This window comes from Aquarana catesbeiana, linkage group LG04, assembly GCF_042186555.1.
Source record: "Aquarana catesbeiana isolate 2022-GZ linkage group LG04, ASM4218655v1, whole genome shotgun sequence".
NCBI classification, from domain to species: domain Eukaryota; kingdom Metazoa; phylum Chordata; class Amphibia; order Anura; family Ranidae; genus Aquarana; species Aquarana catesbeiana.
This window is the reverse complement of record NC_133327.1, coordinates 45,768,586-45,792,405: the sequence shown is the minus strand read 5'-3', so window position 1 is coordinate 45,792,405 and position 23,820 is coordinate 45,768,586. Positions and strand designations below refer to the sequence as shown.

At 42.9% G+C, this 23,820-nt stretch overlaps 1 protein-coding gene across 1 annotated transcript in view; it reads right to left on the bottom strand.

Annotated features, from left to right (window-relative positions):
• TRAM2 (translocation associated membrane protein 2) overlaps nucleotides 1-23,820 on the bottom strand; it is a 108,405-nt gene that overhangs the window by 30,623 nt on the left and 53,962 nt on the right. Inside the window, exon 2 of the mRNA XM_073625150.1 lies at nucleotides 138-201. Coding sequence (XP_073481251.1) covers nucleotides 138-201 — 64 coding nt within the window. The remainder of the gene's footprint in view (nucleotides 1-137; nucleotides 202-23,820) is intronic.

The following is a 23,820-nucleotide window of genomic DNA, read 5'->3' as shown; positions in this document are numbered from 1 at the left end:
AACTGAAACAAAAATCTGCAGAAAAATCGAATAATGTGTATGGGGCCTTAAAGGGCTGCCAGGAGGGGGCTGGAAGGGGTCAGCATCTAATCTAACACTCCACAGTAATATCATGATAATGAAGAGTCTTGACTTACCCAGAGACTGGAGGCTGCTGTTATACTGAGGTAAGATGAATATGAAGGCAGTCTTAGCTGTGACCTGTGGGGCACAAAAGGAAAAGCGACTGTTAAAGGATAAGTTAAAAGTGTGGCCAACTTATATAAACAAAAAACAGCATTATCAATCTGGGGGGGGGGCTGTGTTAGACGGTATCTGTGTTTAGATACACCAACAAAATTACAGCCAAAACTCTGATACTTTACAGGCAGTTGCAGAAAACATTTTTTTTTCCCTTTTGGGAAAGAGGTTTTATATAAATAAAAACTGATCACTGTATGCACCTCTGTCAGTGTTCAATGGTTTGTCTCATTCATGCAAGAGAGCTTTTCTGCTGAAAAACAGACTTATGCCCCGTACACACAATCGGACATTGATCGGACATTCCGACAACAAAATCCATGGATTTTTTCCAAAGGATGTTGGCTCAAACTTGTCTTGCATACACACGGTCACACAAAGTTGTCGGAAAATCCGATCGTTCTGAACGCGGTGACGTAAAACACGTACGTTGGGACTATAAACGGGGCAGTAGCCAATAGCTTTTATTTATTCTGAGCATGCGTGGCACTTTGTGTGTCGGATTTGTGTACACACGATCGGAATTTAACCGATCTGATTTTTTTGTCGGAAAATTTTATAGCCTGCTCTCAAACTTTGTGTGTTGGAAATTCCTATGGAAAATGTGTGATGGAGCCCACACATGGTCGGAATTTCGGTTAGGGTGCTTAATTATCATTATTAATAATACTTAATATAATTTAAGGTTAGGGGTTATTTATTCATGTATTATTACATAATACTTAATTTTATTTATTTAGGATGATTTTTGGTTGTGTATTTTTACATTTATCTATTCATATATTATTAATTTTTTTGCATTTGACCAGAAAGTTGTGCAAAAAACACGCAAAAGCACATAAAAACGTGCGAAAGGCGTGTTTCCATTCATTTCTATGGGAAACAAAGACGCGCAAATCTGCCCGATCTGAACTACGAAAAAAGCTCCAGAATTTTTATGAGCTTCAGTCAGCTTGAGGTGGAGATGTGAACCATAATAAATAGAACCATAGAGAATACCGGTAATTGTTTGTTTTTTTTTCCTTCTCCAGCGTTTTGGAGCTGTGAGCTTCAAGCTAGAAAACGCTGAGGTGTGAATGGGGCCTCCTGTTGGATCGCCAGAGGTGAAAATTAACCACTTCAGCCCCGGAAGGATTTACCCCCTTCCTGACCAGAGCACTTTTTACAATTTGGCACTGCGTCGCTTTAATTGCTAATTGCGCGGTCATGCAATGCTGTAACCAAACGAAATTTGCGTCCTTTTCTTCCCACAAATAGAGCTTTCTTTTGATGGTATTTGATCACCTCTGCCGTTTTTATTTTTTGCGCTATACACGGAAAAAGACCGAAAATTTTGAAAAAAAATGATATTTTCTACTTTTTGTTCTAAAAAAAATCCAATAAACTCAATTTTAGTCATACATTTAGGCCAAAATGTATTTGGCCACATGTCTTTGGTAAAAAAAATGTCAATAAGTGTATATTTATTGGTTTGCGCAAAAGTTATAGCGCCTACAAACTAGGGTACATTTTCTGGAATTTACACAGTCTTTAATTTATGACTGCCTATGTCATTTCTTGAGGTGCTAAAATGACAGGGCAGTACAAAACCCCCACAAATGACCCCATTTTGGAAAGTAGACACCCCAAGGAAATTGCTGAGAGGCATGTTGAGCCCATTGAATATTCATTTTTTTTGTCCCAAGTGATTGAATAATGAAAAAAAAAAAAAAAAAAAAAAAAAAAAATTACAAAAAGTTGTCACTAAATGATATATTGCTCACACAGGCCATGGGCATATGTGGAATTGCACCCCAAAATACATTTAGCTGCTTCTCCTGAGTATGGGGATACCACATGTGTGGGACTTTTTGGGAGCCTAGCCGCATACGGGGCCCCGAAAACCAATCACTGCCTTCAGGATTTCTAAGGGCGTACATTTTTGATTTTACTCCTCACTACCTATCACAGTTTTGAAGGCCATAAAATGCCCAGATGGCACAAACCCCCCCCAAATGACCCCATTTTGGAAAGTAGACACCCCAAGCTATTTGCTGAGAGGCATGTTGAGTCCATGGAATATTTTATATTTTGACACAAGTTGCGGGAAAGTGACAATTTATTTATTTTTTTTTTTTTTTTTTGCACAAAGTTGTCACTAAATGATATATTGCTCACACAGGTCATGGGCATATGTGGAATTGCACCCCAAAATACATTCTGCTGCTTCTCTTGAGTACGGGGATACCACATGTGTGGGACTTTTTAGGAGCCTAGCCGCGTACGGGACCCCGAAAACCAATCACCGCCTTCAGGATTTCTAAGGGTGTACATTTTTGATTTCACTCTTCACTGCCTATCACAGTTTCGGAGGCCATGGAATGCCCAGGTGGCACAAACCCCCCCCAAATGACCCCATTTTGGAAAGTAGACACCCCAAGCTATTTGCTGAGAGGCATGGTGAGTATTTTGCAGCTCTCATTTGTTTTTGAAAATGAAGAAAGACAAAAAAAAAAAATTTTTTTTTCTTTTTTTAATTTTCAAAACTTTGTGACAAAAAGTGAGGTCTGCAAAATACTCACTATACCTCTCAGCAAATAGCTTGGGGTGTCTACTTTCCAAAATGGGGTCATTTGGGGGGGGTTTGTGCCACCTGGGCATTCCATGGCCTCCGAGACTGTGATAGGCAGTGAAGAGTGAAATCAAAAATTTACGCCCTTAGAAAGCCTGAAGGCGGTGCTTGGTTTTCGGGGTCCCATACGTGGCTAGGCTCCCAAAAAGTCTCACACATGTGGTATCCCCGTACTCATGAGAAGCAACAGAATGTATTTTGGGGTGTAATTTCACATATTCCCATTGCATGTTTGAGCAATATATCATTTAGTGACAACTTTGTGCAAAAAAAAAAAAAAAAAATAATAATTTGTCTCTTTCCCGCAACTTGTGTCACAATATAAAATATTCCATGGACTCGACATGCCTCTCAGCAAATAGCTTGGGGTGTCTACTTTCCAAAATGGGGTCATTTGGGGGGGTTTGAACTGTCCTGGCATTTTATGCACAACATTTAGAAGCTTATGTCACACATCATCCACTCTTCTAACCACTTGAAGACAAAGCCCTTTCTGACACTTTTTGATTACATGAAAAAATTATTTTTTTTTGCAAGAAAATTACTTTGAACCCCCACACATTATATATTTTTTTAAAGCAAATGCCCTACAGATTAAAATGGTGGGTGTTTAATTTTTTTTTTTCACACAGTATTTGCGCAGCGATTTTTCAAACGCATTTTTTGGGGAAAAAACACACTTTTTTACATTTTAATGCACTAAAACACACTATATTGCCCAAATGTTTGATGAAATAAAAAAGATGATCTTAGGCCGAGTACATGGATACCAAACATGACATGCTTTACAATTGCGCACAAACGTGCAGTGACAACAAAATAAATACATTTTTAAAAGCCTTTAAAAGCCTTTACAGGTTACCACTTTAGATTTACAGAGGAGGTCTACTGCTAAAATTACTGCCCTCGATCTGACCGTCGCGGTGATACCTCACATGCATGGTGCAATTGCTGTTTACATTTGATGCCAGACCGACGCTTGCGTTCGCCTTAGCGCGAGAGCAGGGGGGACAGGGGTGCTTTTTTTTTTTTTTTTTTTTTTTTCTTTATTATTTTTTTGCTTTTTTATCTTATTTTAAAACTGTTCCTTTCATTTTTTTTTTTTTTTTTTAATCATTTTTATTGTTATCTCAGGGAATGTAAATATCCCCTATGATAGCAATAGGTAGTGACAGGTACTCTTTTTTGAAAAAATTGGGGTCTATTAGACCCTAGATTTCTCCTCTGCCCTCAAAGCATCTGACCACACCAAGATAGGTATGATAAAATGCTTTCCCAATGGCGCTATTTACATCCGGCGAAATCTAAGTCATAAAATGCTCGTAGCTTCCGGTTTCTTAGGCCATAGAGATGTTTGGAGCCACTCTGGTCTCTGATCAGCTCTATGGTCAGCTGGCTGAATCACCGGCTGCATTCTCAGGTTCCCTGTTGAGACAGGAGAGCCAGAGAAAAACACGGAAGACGGTGGGGGGGGGGGCATTCTCTCCCACTGCTTGTAAAAGCAGTCTAGAGGCTAATTAGCCGCTAGGATTGCTTCTACATGAAAGCCGACCGCTGGCTGAAAAGAATGATACCAAGATGATACCTAAACCTGCAAGCATCATTCTGGTATAACCACTCAAAGTCGTGAATGCTGTACCTGAAGACAAAAAAATGGTTAACAATAAAGCACAGTAAACGGTAAAGTATAAATAATTACATACCTGAAAAACAAACATGATAAAACATAATAAAAATAAAACATTGCAGAATAGAATACAGTAAAAAAGAGCAGAACAATAGAGAGAGAATAAAGAGAGAGAGAACAATAAAACGACAACTATTATTTTTTATTTTATATTTTTGTTTGTGTTTTTTTTTTTTTTTTTTTTACACTTTTTTTGTAACTGTAACTTTTATAACTGTAACCGGTTCCAGGTTCGGGTCTCTCAAAATGCGATGGCATCTTGGGAGACCCTGTGAAAGTGTGCCTAGTCTGTGGAATGCTGTACCCTACGCTAATACTCAGCTAGTGAATGGTAGCGTTCAAAACATTCACCAATGCAAAGACCAGGATTGTCAGGACAGGAGGGACAATAATAGCGGGTGTCACGCCTATATCCGCGCTTGCTGCAGACACAACATCTTTTTTGGGGGGGTTCGTTGGGTAGGGGTACTCGGGAGGACATAAAAATGCCTCTCATGCAGCCGACTGCATTTGGTTGGGGATGTGAATGGGGGAAGTACGGGCGCTGCAGAAGTGGTGGGTTCCCAATTAGGATTGGCGAATGCACCAGGAAGGGCACTATGGGCATGACGGGCCTGTGTTTGTCTTCTTGGTGGCAGCGGGACACTACTTGTGCTTGCCACCTCACCAGCTTGAACTGCACTTATGGGACTCGCCACGTCACCAAGTGTTACTGCAGTGCTGGTTTGACTACGACCGGGGTGTACTAGGCCGCTGGCGCTTGCCAGTTCACCAAAACGCTACCAAAAAAACTGTAAACGATCGCAGGGATCAGGCCTGACTCTGCGAACGCTGCAGTTATGCATTTAGTGTTTTGTAAGTGACAGTGATCGATCGATACTGCACTTGGGTGGGCTGGGCTGGGCCGGGCGGAGGGGCAAAACGCAGGTGCTAGCAGGTATCTGGGCTGATCCCGCTAACACTGCGTTTTTGGGAACCCTAAACTGCTGGGGACGCCAGTATAGATCTGATCGGATCAGATATTGATCAGTTCAGATACTATACCACTAAGGGAGGTGTACAGTGCGTGCGTGGGTGTTAGCGCTACTGGCACTAACCTGACGCTGCCTGGGGCTGGTGCTTGCCAGTTCACCAAAACGCTACAAAAAAAACTGTTAGCGATCGCAGGGATCAGGCCTGACTCTGCGAACGCTGCAGTTATGCGTTTAGTGTTTTGTAAGTGACAGTGATCGATCGATACTGCACTTGGGTGGGCTGGGCCGAGCTGGGCGGAGGGGCAAAACGCAGGTGCTAGCAGGTATCTGGGCTGATCCCGCTAACACTGTGTTTTTGGGAACCCTAAACTGCTGGGGACGCTAGTATAGATCTGATCGGATCAGATATTGATCTGTACAGATACTATACCACTAAGGGAGGCGTATGCTGCGTGCGTGGGTGTTAGCGGTACTGGCGCTTATCTGACACTGCCTGGGGCGACGCATATCACCGCCGGGCGATCAGGGGGCTAAATCTTTATTCGGTAATAAACGGCGGGTGCCCTGACATTATAAAAAATAAACAAACTAACCAGCGTCACCCGTAACGGTTATACAGTGATCAGTGGTGAAAGGGTTAACTAGGGGGCAATCAAGGGGTTAAAACATTTATTAGATAGTATATGGGGGTCCCTGTCGCTATAAAACTCTGACGGCGAACCTAAATATTTACGTCCCTAACTAGCATCACCAGCGACACTAATACAGCGATCAGAAAAATGATCGCTTAGCGACACTGGTGACAGGGGGTGATCAAGGGGTTAAAACTTTATTAGGGGGGGTTAGGGGGGTACCCTAGACCTACAGGGGGCCTAACACTCACTGCCCTGACACTGTAACTGTCACAAACTGACACCAATACAGTAATCAGAAAAAAAAAAAAAAAAAAAACCTGCTTGGTGTCAGTTTGTGACGGGGGGGGGGGTGATTGGGGGGCGATCGGGGGGCGATCGGGGGGGGGATCGGGGTGTTTAGTGTGCCTGGCATGTTCTACTGTGTGTGTTGTGTTGTGCACTTACATTGCAGTCTTCTCTCCTCGGCCCGGAACGGAAAATACCGAGCCGAGGAGAGATGACATCATTTCCTCTGCCTCTGTGTACAATACAGAGGCAGGGAAATGATCCCATTGGCTGAGAGCGATCGCGAGGGGGGGGCCACGAATGGATGGCCTCCCCCTCACCTCCGATCGCCGGGGGAGATTTGCCGACCGCCGCAGGCACCGGGGGGGGGTCCGATCGGACCCCCCACCCGCGGGCAGGCAAGGACGTACATACACGTCCTTTTGCCTGCCCGTGCCGCTCTGTCGACGTATATAGTCGTGCGGCGGTCGGCAAGTGGTTAAAGAATGCCAAAAAAAAAAAAAAAAAAAAAGAAAACTAATGTGGCCATCACATCTAAAAATTGGTAAGCTGCAATATAATAAAGGTTTGCTTTTGGGTTTAAACAGGAAGTAACCCCTGATGGGTTTTACTGCCTCTTTGTTTCCCTGCAAAGGTAAAGCATAATGGGCTACTATGCACTGCATAGTAGCCCATTATGTGTCACTTACCTGACACAGGAGCCTGCGATGTCACCGCTGTCCCCTCTTCCACGAAGCGCCCATCTACCTTCCGGGTATCGCGGCTCCGGCGCTGCGATTGGCCGGAGCCGCGATGACATCACTCCCGCACATGTGCTGCCACTAACGGCACGATCACCACTAGAAACGGCACGCTCAGTGAGCCTGCGCACCGTTGTCTACGGCACATGCACCGTAGACAGCGGTGCCTGTCTTTTGCAAATATCTCCTAAACCATGTAGGTTTAGGAGATATTTCTTGCACCTACAGGTAAGCCTTAATCTAGGCTTACCTGTAGGTAAAAGTGGTCTCTAAGGGTTTACAACCACTTTAATACTGCTTTAGCCTCACAGATTGTGCATTGGGGACCATGTGCAGTCAAGCAATCATAGCTATGCAAAATCCAAAAAAGAGCATTAAAAGCACCTTTCACACTTGTGCCGCTTTTCCTGCGACTTTGGACATCAGAGTCGCATGACAAGTCGTACCCCATGATTCCCAATGATAACCATTCATATCTGTGTGACTTCAAAGTAGTCCCCGTACTACTTGGGTCTGACTTTGATGCGAGTTGAGGTCTGTAAACCTCAAGGTTATACAGGCTTTCCCTGAAATTGCAGCCGCAAAATCACGTGACTTTCAAAAATTGCGCCCAACACAGAGTCACAGTCTGGATTTTTGTACTACCCCCTCCCCCCCCCCCCTCCAGAGAACATCAGGGGACAGAGGAAGACTTAAAGTGGATGTAAACCAGAATTTTTTTTTTTTTTTTTTTAATATATATCATACTGTAGAGTATAAGATTTCCTATCATTTGAGCCCAGTCTTGCCACACAGAGTTAATCCATCTCTGAGCAATCCTCTTTTATTGTTCAGTGAGATAAATCTTGACAAACTGAAAAAAACTTTGTCAAATCCTCCCCCTTGCTGTGAGTGACAGGTGATTTACATATCTCATGCACTAGCCTAAGACACAGGCATTATTTTTTAATTCCCTCCCCCACTCCTTTCTTCAGCAGCTCTGCAAGGATTGGCTGTTCCACACCTCAGCATGATTTGGCATGCTGAAGTCATGTGGTTACTTTCCTGTCTTTTCACTGGATGTTAGAGATCATAGCAGAAGTTCAGTGTTGGAAATACACAGGGGAGTGTAGAGGTGGGCGGGGAGTCTACTGACATCACGACTCCACCCACTGAGCTCCAGACAACAGACCCGCCCACAGAATCTGCAGTTTTTCGGGTCTAATAACAGACAGAGGGGAGACATTTGACAGGTAAAGATACATGCAGGAGGCATATATATCCTTATAGATAACCCCTATGGCAGTAGTTTAGAAAGGATGACATTGGGTTTACATCCACTTTATTTAAAAAATATTTTTTTTTCTTTAAACAAACTTTGAATTAAAATAAGGGCCAGTGCCCATCAATGCAGCCTGATCAATGCCCATCTTCAGCCCTAACCCATCAATGCAGCCTGATTAATGCCCATTTTTAGCCTCAATGCTCATCTGCAGCCTCACCATCTTTCATCAATGCAGCCTAAAGTGCAGGAAAACACCGAGCCGTCATCTCCCTTTTACTCGGCTCACATCGGCATTGGACCAGCTCTTGTGATAGACAGAACATTGGTCCAATGCCAGTGGCGGAGGCGGGACTGTGTGTGACCTGGGAGCCGAGTAAACGGGAGAGGACGGCTCGGTGAATTCCGGCGGCACTCGCCCCCCTCCGAGGTACACCATCGGTGTATAACACGCACCTATGATTTGCCCCCTATTTTCAGGGGAGAGAAGTGCATGAGATAGATAGGATAGCTATCAATTGCGACATAAGTATTATTCTAATTGAATGATATTAAAAATGACCTTTCCTTTTCAATCTGCAGCACTGTAATTTTCTGTAAAATGCAATATGGCTACCAGGAGGTGTTCTGTACACAGATTGTATATCTGGTGGGCATTCTGTATACCATTTCCTGCTTGTGGGATTGGCTCACTAATTTTCATAGAAGTCTGCCCTAAGATACAAGTCAGATTTTGAGCATCCCCTGCAATACAATAAAAATCATTTTTGGTGAGATACTCCCAAAAGGGAAATAATATCTAAAGGGATACAGACCCGTCACTTTCCTTATTGGAGCCCTGCAGGTGCAGCAGCTGATTGATAATTCTAAAACCACTCCCATACAGATTCACTCTCCACATGGACACAGACAAAACAGATGTTCCTCCAGGTAGGAATCTGCAACAAAGTTTGTTAAAATCCTTGCAATGTACATAGATCACCCAGAGGGGAATGTTTTTTTCTCAACAAAATTGCAGATAATCTTTAAACCACTGGGAGTATACTGCCGCCTACATGAGGCTAGGCCCCCATTAGCATCCAGAACTGGTACGAAAAGACAACATCCCTCAAAAGCCAGGTGGATTAACAGCTTTATTCAAGAGCTCAGTGTGACGAACGCGGGTGTCAGATCCCTGCCCTCCTCGCTAACTCGCGACAAAGGACCGGCCAACCTCACACCACGCTGTCACTTACGTAACAATGCCACTCTCAGCTGCGCCCAGCACAAAGATTTTCCAGCTTGCGGGACCACAATCTAGGTGCGAGCAGCCTGAGAGTGATTGTCACTGGGCTAATTACACAATTAACCCTTTAACTGCCACCACCCCCGTTTAAAAGACCGACCCGGGGGAGACTCGTAATTTTGCAATACCAATTATAATTTTGGAATAAGCGTCTGCCACACACACTGCCACTACAGACAGGTCTGCTCAGAGTCTTACTCTACAACAGTAGCGTCCTTCAAGAGGCAGGTTCGTTTATAGCTTGCATTAAGAGCTTTAGAGACAAGGTTAACACTTTTCAACATAAGGGTTTATTATGAAAAGGTCAAAGTTGATGCAAATAAAATATTTACAGAAAAAAGATGTTTCAAAAGATAAAGACAATATACAGCCACAAAGCAATAAGGTAGAATTGGGAAGAGAGAATACTTGCAATTAATGTCCGAGGGTTGATCAGAGTTCAATCGATGAGCTAGGTAATCGGTTCTCGACTTGGCAGATGTTACTTCTTGGATGGTAAAAGGAGAACTGCCCATTGTCCTGGCATCTCCTCTTTTCTGTCAAATCAAAAGGGGTGTTGACAGCGACCAGTAACCAATCATCTGGTCAGCTGGTGTAGGGGTTGGTTGCTGGGAGGTGTCTACACTCATGACCACGTCCCAGGTACATTTGTAATACATACTCATATATCCGCATCTGTAGTGTTTACAGACTCCAAATATCCATATTCTTATTCAACTTGAGATTTCCTTCAAAACAAGTCTAAACATGCTATGTCTATAACGTATAGCCTGCTTTGGAGGAATAAGTGGTCCCAGGGGTTTCCCATATGACCTGACATAGGGGTGTCTGGACTTGAAACGTTCCATATTATCTGAGGAAGCTAAATATGTCCAGATTATGTCTGTGCTATTACTAAGTCAGAAGTTATGAAACATGCTGAAATTTCATACTTATTCTTATGAGGTGTATTCAGAAGACTTTACGACCGAGGTCTGTTAGGGCTCTGAGTGGGGAGGGTGACAGTTTTACGACAGGCCTGAACACTGCCCTTACAACAAATGTTTTCCTACTGACTTAGCCTGCTCTGTTTTCTCTGTTGAGATAACCTTTTCTGTTGAACTTAAAAAGCTTTGAATTCCTAAGGTGGGGAAGACGGAGTTCAGAGTTCTCTGTGAGGTTACATGGTTAGCAAAACTGTCATGGCTACTTCCACACAAGATGGCAGCTAGCTACAGCTTGTCATGTCCCGTACTTGATATCGTTACACTCAGCACTTTAGCCAAAACAGCCCAGCACATAGGTACCGACAAGAAACAAATACAAGAAACAAGCTGGGAGGCTTCTAATAGGCCATCACAGTTACAGTTCAAAACCATAGACATCTGTGCAACCAGTTCAAAGATCTGAGGGTCAATGGCAGCAGTGGTTAGATCCCACTTAAGGGATTTTGGCCAATAAGACGTGGCTTGGCAAAGCACGATTACCACCAAAAACAGGTGTAAGGAAAGAGTCTCCATCCAGCCGTTTATCAGTTGGGTCCCTAAAGGCAGGAACGTCTTCCCAGGGTATGGTAGTCACTTTGCAAGGCAGGACATTGACGGATCCACAGTAGGAACAAAACACCTTTGGAAAAAACTCCTCAATAAGGGGATACAGCAAGCACTAAGGCTGGCCATACATTATACAATTTTCTTGTATAATTTCCCTTTAGAGTTACCAAAACCATATAATATGAGGTCAAACCCAAAACATTTTCAGTTTGTATGCAATCAGGTAAGCCCTCGTACTACAAAGTTGAAGGTGGATCCAAAGGAAATTGAACAAGAAAATTGTATAATGTATGGTCAGCTTTAAGGGGAGCAAACGGTTCAAGGATGGGTCCATCTCAATACAGTAATAACTGCAAAAGTGGGGGCAAAGCAAAGTCTTTGTGGCCGATGAGACCCAGGGCCAGAAACCGTACCGGCAGAGGCGCCAGGCTGATCTTCTAGCTTTTAAGTGGTGCCACATCGACAGGAGCCAGAAAAGTCCTCCTTTAACTTGGAAATGATAGCAGAAGACAACAACTCTTATAAAAAGGATACCTGTGTACCTTTATCAACAAAGACTTGAGCGACTCAGAATCAAAGTCTCTATGACCGATGGCTCGGAAGCTGCTAACGCCTCGGAGAGCCGGTTCACACAGGGGCAGCGCGTCTCACAGAGGCGACCTGCACACGGCTTCAGCGGCGACTTGAAAAATGACTTCTGTATAGAAGTCAATGCAAGTCGCCTGAAGTCGCCCCAAAAGTAGTACAGGAACCTTTTTCTAAGTCGAAGCGGCTTGAGTCACTCCTATTAAAACGGTTCCATTGTACAGAACGGAACGCGACTTGTCAGGTCGGCTAAGTCGCCTGACAAGTCGCCCCTGTGTGAACCGGGTCTTAGGACACAAGCAAGAAAAAAACAGAAAAAAAGAAGAAAAAAAAAAACAAAAAAACAAAAAAAAACAAACAAAAACACATACACGAGACATGCTGGTGGTATGAGAGTTTAAAGTGGATGTAAACCCAATGTCATCCTTTCTAAACTACTGCCATAGGGGTTATCTATAAGGATATACATGCCTCCTGCATGTATCTTTACCTGTCAAATGTCTCCCCTCTGTCTGTTATGAGACCCGAAAAACTGCAGATTCTGTGGGTGGGTCTGTTGTCTGGAGCTCGGTGGGTGGAGTTGTGATGTCAGTAGACTCCCCGCCCACCTCTACACTCCCCTTGCCAATATGCATTTTCTCCTGTGTATTTTTAACTGAACTTCTGCTATGATCTCTAACATCCAGTGAAAAGACAGGAAAGTAACCACATGACTTCAGCATACCAAATCATGCTGAGGTGTGGAACAGCCAATCCTAGCAGAGCTGCTGAAGAAAGGAGTGGAGGAGGGAATTAAAAAATAATGCCTGTGTCTTAGGCTGTCACTCACAGCAAGGGGGAATATTTGACAAAGTTTTTCTCAGTTTGTCAAGATTTTTCTCACTGAACAATAAAAGAGGATTGCTCAGAGATGGATTAACTCTGTGTGGCAAGACTGGGCTCAAATGATAGGAAATCTTATACTCTACAGTATGATATAAAAAAAAAAAAAAATAAATTTCGGGTTTACATCCACTTTAAACCCTGGGCTGACCTACAGTTTTGTTTGCCAGTGTCCATTCCTCCTATAAGTGGCAGTATAACCCAAAGGTTAGGACATAGGACTTCCCATGTCCCTCAATAGAGAAGAAACATCATTTTATAAATAACAATTGAGAAACAAACTGCATTTCCATACTTCCTATCCATCATTCAGCCACACGAGCTTGTAAAAAACACACACAACTGTAGACACATAACTTGTACATTCCACATAATACACCTCCAGGCATGATAAAATAACCTTGTATGAGTAACGTCATGTTTTATATACAGTCACATTCATTCAGCCACCAAAATGCTTGCATCGCTGTCAGCGAAGGAGGTTTATTGAAATGACTGCAATATATATTTTTTATAATATATATATATATATATTTTTGTGTGTGGATATCGGTGCTGATACTGTGTATTTTCACGAGTATTTGTGAAAATGCTTGAGATACCATAACTGGGATTTTGCGATGCGATTTGAGTCAATACAAAATAAATGGGCGCAAATTGCACTGCAAAGAATCACATGCAAAATATATATATATATATATATATATATATATATATATATATACACACACACACACACACATATATACACACACACACACACATGCTTACATATACACACACACAAAGAAGAAAGGGAAGCACCATCCAGTGGGCAGTTTATAAAAAAAAAGTTTTAACTTACATTAAAAGTGGTTGTAAAGTCAGATGTCATTTTATCTTAATGCATTCTTTACATTAAGATAAAAAAAGAAAAAAAAAAAAAACAAAAAAACACCTTCTGTGTGCAGCAGCCCCCCTCACACCTGAGCTCCCTCTCGGCTCTAGCGATGTTGAACGAGAGCCATAAAGTCTGGGGACTCTCCCTCCTGACTGGCTGAGACAGCAGTGAGTTGTATTGGCTCCCGCTGCCATCAAAGTCAGTGAGCCAATGAGGAGAGAGAGAGAGACAGCGGGGCTGGGTGCGGCTCAGTGTCTGAATTGATACACAGAGCAGCGGCTCGGCTCGTGTGCCCCCATAGCAAGCTGCTTGCTGTGGGTAAGTTGGCAGAAGGCACGGGCTCCGACGAGGGACTTGAGAAGGGGAGGATTGGGGCTGCTCAGTGCAAAACCATTGTATGACTTTTTTTTTTTTTTTTTTTTATATAAAAAATGACAAACAACAAACAAGACTTTAGTATCACTTTAAATATATATCTGGTCGAATGCAAAATCTGCATAGTGTCCCGGTCCCGCCGATGATAGCAAATCACAGCCACTGGGAGGTGCTCACAGGGCTGCATCCCATATGTATAAAAACAAAAAATGTCCAATCTGCTGCACCTTGCAGAGTTTTGGATCCGTCAAGATGCTTCATCGGGTATGACAAGAATATATATATTTTGCCAAAAAGGAGAGGGCAGGAGAGGTGGGGGCACTGTACTTGCTTCCTGAAGACTTTTCTTTATTTCAAGAACATAGATAGGGCCAAAACAACTAATCAATTAATCGACAACTAAATTAGCCGATTAGTTGGCCTGCATAAAGAATGCATTATTTGTTTACATATCAGGAAATACAGCGTAGCACACATACAGCTCAGTACACCATCCATACATGTCAGTAAGTGCCTAGGAACTTGTGAATGTGCGAGGAGCAATGCCTCATGGGACATGTAGTCCTGGGCAGGAAGCAAGTGGTTCTAAAGGCAGAATTTTTTTTTTTTTACCTTGCTATAGGGGCAATCTATACTATACTGTACTTTGCAGGTTGCTTTTGAATGACTCTGAAGGCAGGAGAAGAACCCCAGAAAATGAGAATTAGGGCTGCTCTGTGCAAACGTTCTTAAAATGATTTTTTTTTTTTTGAAGGAAGACATTGTTTTTGTATGACTAGCATAAGTGACAGCAGGCGCAGGAAGCTTTTATCAAGCCACCTGCCTATGACAAGGGAGTCTGTCATACATAGTATATATTACATTTCTGTCTAAAAATCGACAAAACTGTTTTTAATTTTTTTTTTTTCTTTAAATAAAAAAAAATTTGCTCTCTGAATCGGATGATATTTACCAGATTCAACCTCTAATAGTATATACAGTATCTCTCTTCTGTCTATTATTTATATTTAATACTGCATATAGATATTTAAGAAGAAATTGCCTTTTAAAAACTTTACATATTAAGTAAATTATACACCACACTCTTTTAAGGTTATTATCCGATTAATCGAAACAATAAATCGGCCAACTAATCAATTATGAAAGTAATCGTTAGTTGCAGCCCTAGAAGGAACCCAATGCAACCTCTTACCTGGATCAACCAAGACTCCTATACTGAGTTGGAGTTCGCTATAAGCCAACCTTGGTAATAGTACCTTTTAAAGTGGTTGTAAAGGCTGAAGGTTTTTTTTACCTTCCTTCATTATATACACGAAGTTAAAAAAAAAAAAAAAAAAAAAAACTACTGTGTGCTCCTTCCCCCACAGCCCCCTAATGCTCACCTGAGCCCCCTCTCAACCTAGCAATGTGCACAAGAGCCTCAGCTGTACCAGGTCTCTCTCTCCTGTCAATCACTGCCAGTGAGGCAATGAAGAGAGAGCAGGGGCAGGTCAAGCTGCAGCTCTATGGCTTATGGACACAGAGCGGGGCTCAGGAGCGAGCACGCACCAGTGCTAACATAGCAGGCAGCTTGCTATTGAGCACAGTGGTCAAGGGGGAGGAGCCAGGAAAGCCAGAGGGGACCCAAGAAGAGGGGGGATTGGGGCCCCTCTGTGCAAAATCACTGCATACAGCAGGTAAGAATGGCATGTTTATTATAAAATTCAATCAATAATAACAAATAAAAAAAATGAATACCACCATTGAAAGTGCAGTTGGACATTAACCACTTGCCGACCAGCCGCCGCAGTTTTACTGCGGCAGAATGGCACGGCTGGGCAAGGCGACGTTATGTTAGGTCGCTTCGCACTGTGGCCACCAGGGGCGCGTACGATGACCGCCGGGCTCCCGCGATCGTTCGTGACACACCGAAACCGGGATCTGTGTGTGTAAACACACAGAACCCAATTCTCTGAGGAGAGAAGAGACTGATCGTTGTTCATACACAGTTTGAACAGCGATCTGTCATCTCCCCTAGACAGTCCCATCCCCCCTTCAGTTAGAACACAGAGAGGGAACACAGTTAACCCCTTGATCAACCCCTAGTGTTAACCCCTTCCCTGTCTGACATTTTTACAGTAATCAGTGCATTTTTATAGCACTGATCGCTGTATAAATGCCAATGGTCCCAAAAATGTGTCAAAATTATTCGATGTGTCTGCCATAATGTCGCAGTCCCGATAAAAATTGCAGATCGCTGCCATTACTAGTAAAAAAAAAAAATAATAATAAAAATGCTATAAATCTATCCCCTATTTTGTAGACACTAACTTTTGCGCAAACCAATCAATATACGCTTATTGCGATTTTTATTACCAAAAATATGTAGAAGATTACATATTGGCCTAAACTGAGAAAAAAAATTAGCTTTTTTTTAAAAAAATGGGGATATTTATTATAGCAAAAAAGTAAAAAAAAAAGTTTCAAAATTGTCGCTCTTTTTTTTGTTTATAGCGCAAAAAAAAAAAAAAAAAAAAAAAAAAAAACCACAGGAGGTGATCAAATAACACTAAAAGAAAGCTCTATTTGTGGGGAGAAAAAGGGGGTCAATTTTGTTTGGGTGCAACATCGCACGACAGCGTAATTGTCAGTTAAAGCGATGCAGTGCTAAATCGCAAAAAACGGCCTGGTCATTCAGCAGCCAAATCTTCTGGGGCTGAAGCGGTAAAAGAAAGTTCATGAAAAGGTTTTTGTTTTTTTTTTATCTGTTCCATCCAGCAGCCGAAGACTTCTATAGTCGAGTCTCCGGCAACAAGTGTTACATTACAGACAGTTCTAATTAAAGATTTAATTACTTGAGTAAATACAGTAAATCCCGCCCTTGCTCAAGGCGATTATAAAAATACAAGTTTAATTAAGCTTGATAAAAATAAACCTGGTTTAACCTTTCTACAGCTAAGCAGTCATCAAACTGGCAGATTAATCAAGGGATGCTCACGTAATTTATTTTAGGTGGGGACACAGACTATCAGTCTGACTTTTTTCTGGAGCAAGCGATTGGCTATTCGGTAGAAGTGATTACTTCCACAGCCCACCAAAAAGGTGCCACCCTCACGTATCATATAAAGGAACATAAAAAAAAAAAAAAAAAAAATATTATTTTATTTAATACATTTCTGGCCTCTACGTACATACATAAAACACTGCATGGTGTGCTTACATATGAAAAGGATGATTGCACCACATGTTACATATAGCCAGGAATGGTGGAATAAGAGCAATAATTCTAGGGCCATCAGTCACAATAAAAACGCCAAGTTTGGCGCCAATTCCTCTGAAAAGCAACTTGTCCCATGTTCCACACTGTAATTTGTATGTTACATTAGGAAGGGACATGCTAAACCTGCGCCTTCTCCACTAGTCCAGCATGCAGTACATCCAGAAAGTATCCACAGTGCTTTACCTTTTCCACATTTTATGTTACAGCCTTATTACAAAATTAAATTCATTCTTTTCCTCCAAATTCTACAAACAATACCCTGTAATGAAAACGTTAAAGTTTGTTTGAAATCTTTGCAAATTTATTTAAAAAAAAAAAAAAAAAAAGGAAAGAAATCCATGTACATAAGTATTCACAGCCTTTTCTCAATACTTTGTTGAAGCACCTATTACAGTCTCAAGTTTTGAGTATGATACTACAAGCTTGGCACACCTATTTTTGGGCAGTTTCTCCAATTCTTCTTTGCAGGACCTCTCAAGCTCCATCAGGTTGGATGGGGAGCTTCAGTGCACAGCCATTTTTTTAGATCTCTCCTTATCGACTGATAGGAATCGGGTTCAAGTCTGGGCCACTCAAGGACATTCAGAGATGTCCCATAGCCACTCCTTTGTTATCTTGGCTGTGCACTTGGGGTCGTTGTCCTGTTGGAAGATGAACTTTCACCCCAGTCTGAGGACCAGAGCGCTCTGGAGCAGGTTTTCATCAAGGATGTCTCTGTACATTGCTGCATTCATCTTTCCCTCGATGCCGATTAGTCTCTCAGTTCCTGCCGCTGAAAAACATCCCCACAGCATAATGCTGCCACCACCATGCTTTACTGTAGGGATGGTATTGGCCAGGTGATGAGCGGAGCCTGGTTTCCTCCAAACATGACGCTTGCCATTCAGGCCAAAGAGTTCAGTCTTTGTTTCATCAGACCAGAGAATGTTGATTCTCATGGTCTGAGAATCCTTCAGGTGCCAAAGCTCTAGGAGGGCTGTCATGTGCCGTTTACTGAGGAGTGGCTTCCGTCTGGCCACTCTACCATACAGGCCTGATTGGTGGAGTGCTGCAGAGATTTTTTCTTTTGTAAAGTTCTCCTCTCTCCACAGAGAAACACTGAAGCTCTGTCAGAGTGGCCATTGGGCTTTTGATCACCTCCCAGATTAAGGCCCTCCCCCCATCGCTCAGTTCGGCCAGCTCTGGTTTCAAACTTCATCCATGTACGGATGATGGAGGTCACTGTGCTCTTTGGGATCTTCAATGCTGCAGAAATTTTTCTGTACCCTTCCCCAGATCTGTACCTCGATACAATCCTGTCTCGGAGGTCTGCAGACAATTCCTTGGACTTGGTTTGTGCTCTGACATGCACTGTTAACTGTGGGACCTTATATAGACAGGTGTGTGCCTTTCCAAATCCTGTCCAATCAACTGAATTTACCACAGGTGGACTCCAATCAAGTTGTAGAAACATCTCAAAGATGATCAGTGGAAACCGGATGCACTTGAGCTCGATTTTGAGGGTCATGGCAAAGGCTCTGACACTTATGTACATGGGATTTTGCAAAGATTTCAAACAAACTTCTTTCATGTTGTCATTATGGGGTATTGTTTGCAGAATCTTGAGGAAAATAAGGCTGTAACATAACAAAATGTGGAAAAAGTAAAGCACTGAACACTTTCCAAAGTCACTGTGCCTCTGTTACCTAACTCCCAGCAATCCAATGAGGTCCCGTCGAGCCAGACCTCATGTTTGCTCTTACTTAACTCTGTCCTTCCTGTACCATGTAACCAGGCCATGGATATCTGACACGCTAGTCTGTACCCAGTTGCCATGGGAGATGGACCGCAATGCACTACCAGCAACCAGCCAGCACAAGGGTTAAACCATTCAACCCCAAGGACTAGCTCCACCTCGAGCACATGCTCAATTTCCTGCTTGGAATCATTGGAAAAAGGGTATAAATTACCACAAAGCATGGGGGAATTGCTACCCCGTGAAGAAGTTCACAAGCCCAGTGAATGAAACACGTTGATTTAATAGCCACATCCCCAGACATCTGCCACATATCCTTCTGGGCACCCACTTTACTTTTTTGAATACAGTTTAGGTCCCTGAAGGACCTCCTAAACTGAACTCAACACAGACTGTATATCTAATGCAAGTAACCTGCACTCATGCCAGACCCCCCCCCAGACTTAGTGGGGACCAGAGCGGATTTCCATGCTGAATAGGATTCACCAGGAACTCAAGAACTAAGCCGTGAATCATGGACATTCAGGAGATCCTCGCACCTCTCGAGGCTCACCTAGTTTGTGGGGTTCCCGAGAAAGCAGAGCTCAAGCCGGCAATCATGGACATTCCGATGGTAGCCTCACACTTTCCGAGGCTACCATAGGCACGAAGTGAAGCCCCTATGTCCTATACATGCAGCACAACTCACTACAGCCTTTTTGAGACTTTATCAAGCTCAGCAGAACCTCTTTTGGATTAACTTACTATGAGTAATTCACATTAACTTACACTTGGAAAAGATGCTACATTAAAGTAATTGGCTCGATCATCATATTGAGGTTGGATTATTAGCTACTTCGTGATCTTTGTTATAAGCTGGCCAATACATATCTATATATGGCTATTTCAGCGGCTTGGGACTTACCTTTCTGATCCACTGACATTACCATAGGGGGCCCTCTATTAGGGGACTTTATACGACACCAACCTCACTTGAGAGCTCCGTAGATCTTGGAAAATGAGCTACAGGAGGTATGTAGTGTGTTCGTTTTAGCCATTATCTGGTAAAGGTCACTACATGATACCTACCTCTGCTCTCCTTCTTGATCCCTTGCATGTATGTCTCGGTTCAATTTTTGAATAGTTGTGATTTATGTCTTTATTTGATTAATGTACCAGGTATCACCATTTGGAGTCCCTTGGGTTTTGAGCAAACGATGTCTGCATGGTATCTGTATTATCTAATTATCAGTTGGCACCTCAATAAGACATTTCGTGAACCTCTTTTCCCTTGAACCTGCCAATTAGACCCATTTTTGTGTCCCGATTGTCATGACACTTGAGGCAATATAAATGGATAAATTGTGCGAATTGTTGTCTTGTGGGTGTGCACACCTGTGGTTATTTTGTTCTTAAAGTTTTTTTAATTGTATATCTTCTGCCTATTATCTTTATGTATTTTTGAATATCAAGTTTAAGCATTAAAGGAATTTTCACTTATAGGTGATGTCCGCCCTATCCTTTGTCTGTATCTGAACTTTATGGGTCTGTACCCCTCATTTGTTTTTTCCACCGCTAGGGAGAGAGCCAGAACAACGACCTCTTGGTACCAGAGGACCTGCCACCTTACCAGGTATCACGCCTAATGACTGGTTGCTTGTACCTTACTTGGTCACCCATAGCAACTGCACCCCTCTTCTTGTTCTACCGGGTTAACCCTTCGCAGTATTGTTACATGATATCCCTCTGTGTTTTACAGACCCAGGTTCTTTGGTAAACGCCAGAACCAACCGTGCACCCCTTTGAATAACTTCAGACCAGGCTCAAAAGGTTAATGCAACTTTACGGTTAAAATGCTGCATGACAGTACATACGGTAGTTAGGATTAGGGAAAGGACGTTATTCATGAAGATAACCTAGTGTCCCAAGCATACATCCATGGAGGTGAGAAGTACATGTCCCAAGCAATGTCCATGGCCTGGATGCTGTCCGTGACTCCTGGTCTCTTCAGTGCAACACTTGCGCTCACAAATGCGTCTATCATCCACCTATACCCATGGTCATAGCTGTCCCCCCCTTTATAGAACACGTGGGCCCACCAAAAGGCTGGGGACTGAGTTAAAAAGGTTTAACCCTTTCCCCAGCCTGGGCCAGCTGGTGGAAAACTGCACACGCATTTCCAACCTGTGTTCTGGCATAATTTACTCTGCGTGTAATTTCAGACTAGCGGCGAGAACAAATGAATATTCTAGCCACTAGAATTAAATGACGTGCATATGCCATCAATGTGCGTAAATATGTGCCAGATTGAGCGTCTTTTCTGCTGGATTTTTCTGCCAGTTCATGGGAGAAAGATAAAGTGTAAAATGGTCATATTTTAATACGCCTGTGTGCATGGAGTCTAAAAATGAAGGCCATTTAGCCATTTCCTTTCAATCATTCCATTCATCACTCAGCTGCGTCAATCCATCTTTGCGTTCAGCAATCGGATCTAACAATATCAGCGACGCGGTTCTAGCCGCAGGTGTCCCGACAGACTGGTCGGGGACCATGGTCACAGTGAAGCGGAATGCTGGGACTGATGTGATAGATCTCAGAGTTCTCTTTGAGAGATTTCCTAGAAGACACAGTTTGCATTGTTGCCTAGCAACAGAGAAACAGAAACCCAGACACAGACAGCAATACGCATCTCCGAGATAGCACTGCTCACATTCTATGTCTGTCATACAACTCCAAAATTACACCCGACCAATAGGATCCAAGCAAATGCCTTCTATGTTGTTAGAGATAGAGGAGCAGCTAGGCCTAGGACAAAGAAGTCCAAGCATGGCTACTATTACCCAACAGTGGGCCTATCACCAAATCTCACACTTCACAAATGGACAGGGGGCTCCGGGAGAGGAGCCAGCCTAGAACAGTTCACATGGGGAGGAAGGGGGAACTGGCATGAAGAAGAGTGAGAAATATTTATTATGTTCAGGAATATAGGATTGTCCTGAGCAGACATGAGAAGTACTATGCAATCCGATACCGAGATACAACAGACACCACTAATCACTACCAGGAGGAAAGAAAAGCTACTGTGCAAACATGAAGAATAAGAACACATACTGAGAATCACCCCCAGCATACAGGACAAGAGAAGTGGTACTGTGCACATTCCATATATACAGAATAAGAACAGATACCAAGAATTACACCCAGCGTGAAGGACAAAAGAAGTGCTACTGTGCAAAAGTGACTGGACATTAGTGCAGAAGCCAAAAAAGTGAACAGGGCACCAGAAGTGGGTACGGCACTTTCCACTTATAATGGAATGTTGGAGAAGTATAGATTTATGGAAAGGAGGCTTATTGTCACATTTATTTCTATTGATGCCCTTTAACTGCTAAGTGACCAAAACAACATGTCAGTAATTGTTGTATTTATGTTCTTTTCAGTTAGTTAGTTTGTTATTATGTATCTTGTTTGTTTTTTACAAATAAAAATCTCCATACATACAGAATAAGAACGGATACTGAGAATTACACCCAGCATACAGGACAAGTGGCACTATGCAGAGACCATGTATACAGAATAAGAACAGATACTGAGAATTACACCGGGCATACAGGACAAGAGAAGTAGTACTGTGCAGAGTCCATATATACAGAATAAGAACAGATACCAAGAATTACACCCAGCATACAGGACAAGAGAAGTGGTACTGTGCAGAGTCCATATATACAGAATAAGAACAGATACCAAGAATTACACCCAGCATACAGGACAAGAGAAGTGGTACTGTGTAGAGTCCATACATACAGAAGAACAACACAGTAGCACTTTTCTTGTCCTATATGACGAGTATAATTCTCAGTATCTGTTCTTATTCTGTATGTATTGACTCTGCACAGCTCCACTTCTCTTGTCCTGTATTGCTGGGTGTAATTCTCAGTATCTGTTCTTATTCTGAGTATATGGACTCTGTAGATACCAAGAACTACCCCCAGTATGCAGGCGAAGTGGTACTGTGCAGGATCCATACATACAGAATAAGAACACCGTAGCATTTCTCTTGTCCTGTCCTATATGAAGAGAGTAATTCTCAGTATCTGTTCTTATTCTGCGTGTATGGACACTGCAGATACCAAGAATTACACCCAGCATACAGGACAAGAGAAGTGCTACTGTGCAGAGTCCATATATACAGAATAAGAACAGATACCAAGAATTACACCCAGCATACAGGACAAGAGAAGTGCTACTGTGCAGAGTCCATACATACAGAATAAGAACAGATACCAAGAATTACACCCGGCATACAGGACAAGGGAAGTAGTACTGTGCAGAGGGTGTGGCTGCTTGTGGAGCATCTGAAGTCTGTGTGGTGCTGAGCTGCTCTGATGTCTGGTACAAGCCCAGGGTTGGGCTCCCCTGGGCGGGGATCTCTCTCAGGAGAGTCCCAGGCTTTCCGGCCTACACAAGGACTGTCAGATGAAGCTGTGGTTGGTGGTGAAGCCGGAGGACGGAGCTCTGGGAATGGGAAGCAATCTGCAGAGACTGTAAGTAGACATGGAAATGTTTGTATGAAAAGTACCCATAATACTGATGAGAGGAAGTCTGGTGATGTTATTCAGCAAAAGAGTTCTCAATCCAGCCAGTCATTGCAGGCCCAGCAAGCCCAGCACAGTGCAGCTCAGTCTGTTCAGAGACATGTTATTATCGCTCAGCACAGTCCAAACTCTGGAAGTGCAACTCAAAGAACCCCTCAGAGTGGGGCTCATTCAGTCCAGGAACTTACTAATACCACCCAGTACAGTCCAAGTTCTGGAAGTGTGATCCAATCCAGCCAGCCATTGCAAGCCCAGCACAGTGCAGCTCAGTCTGTTCAGA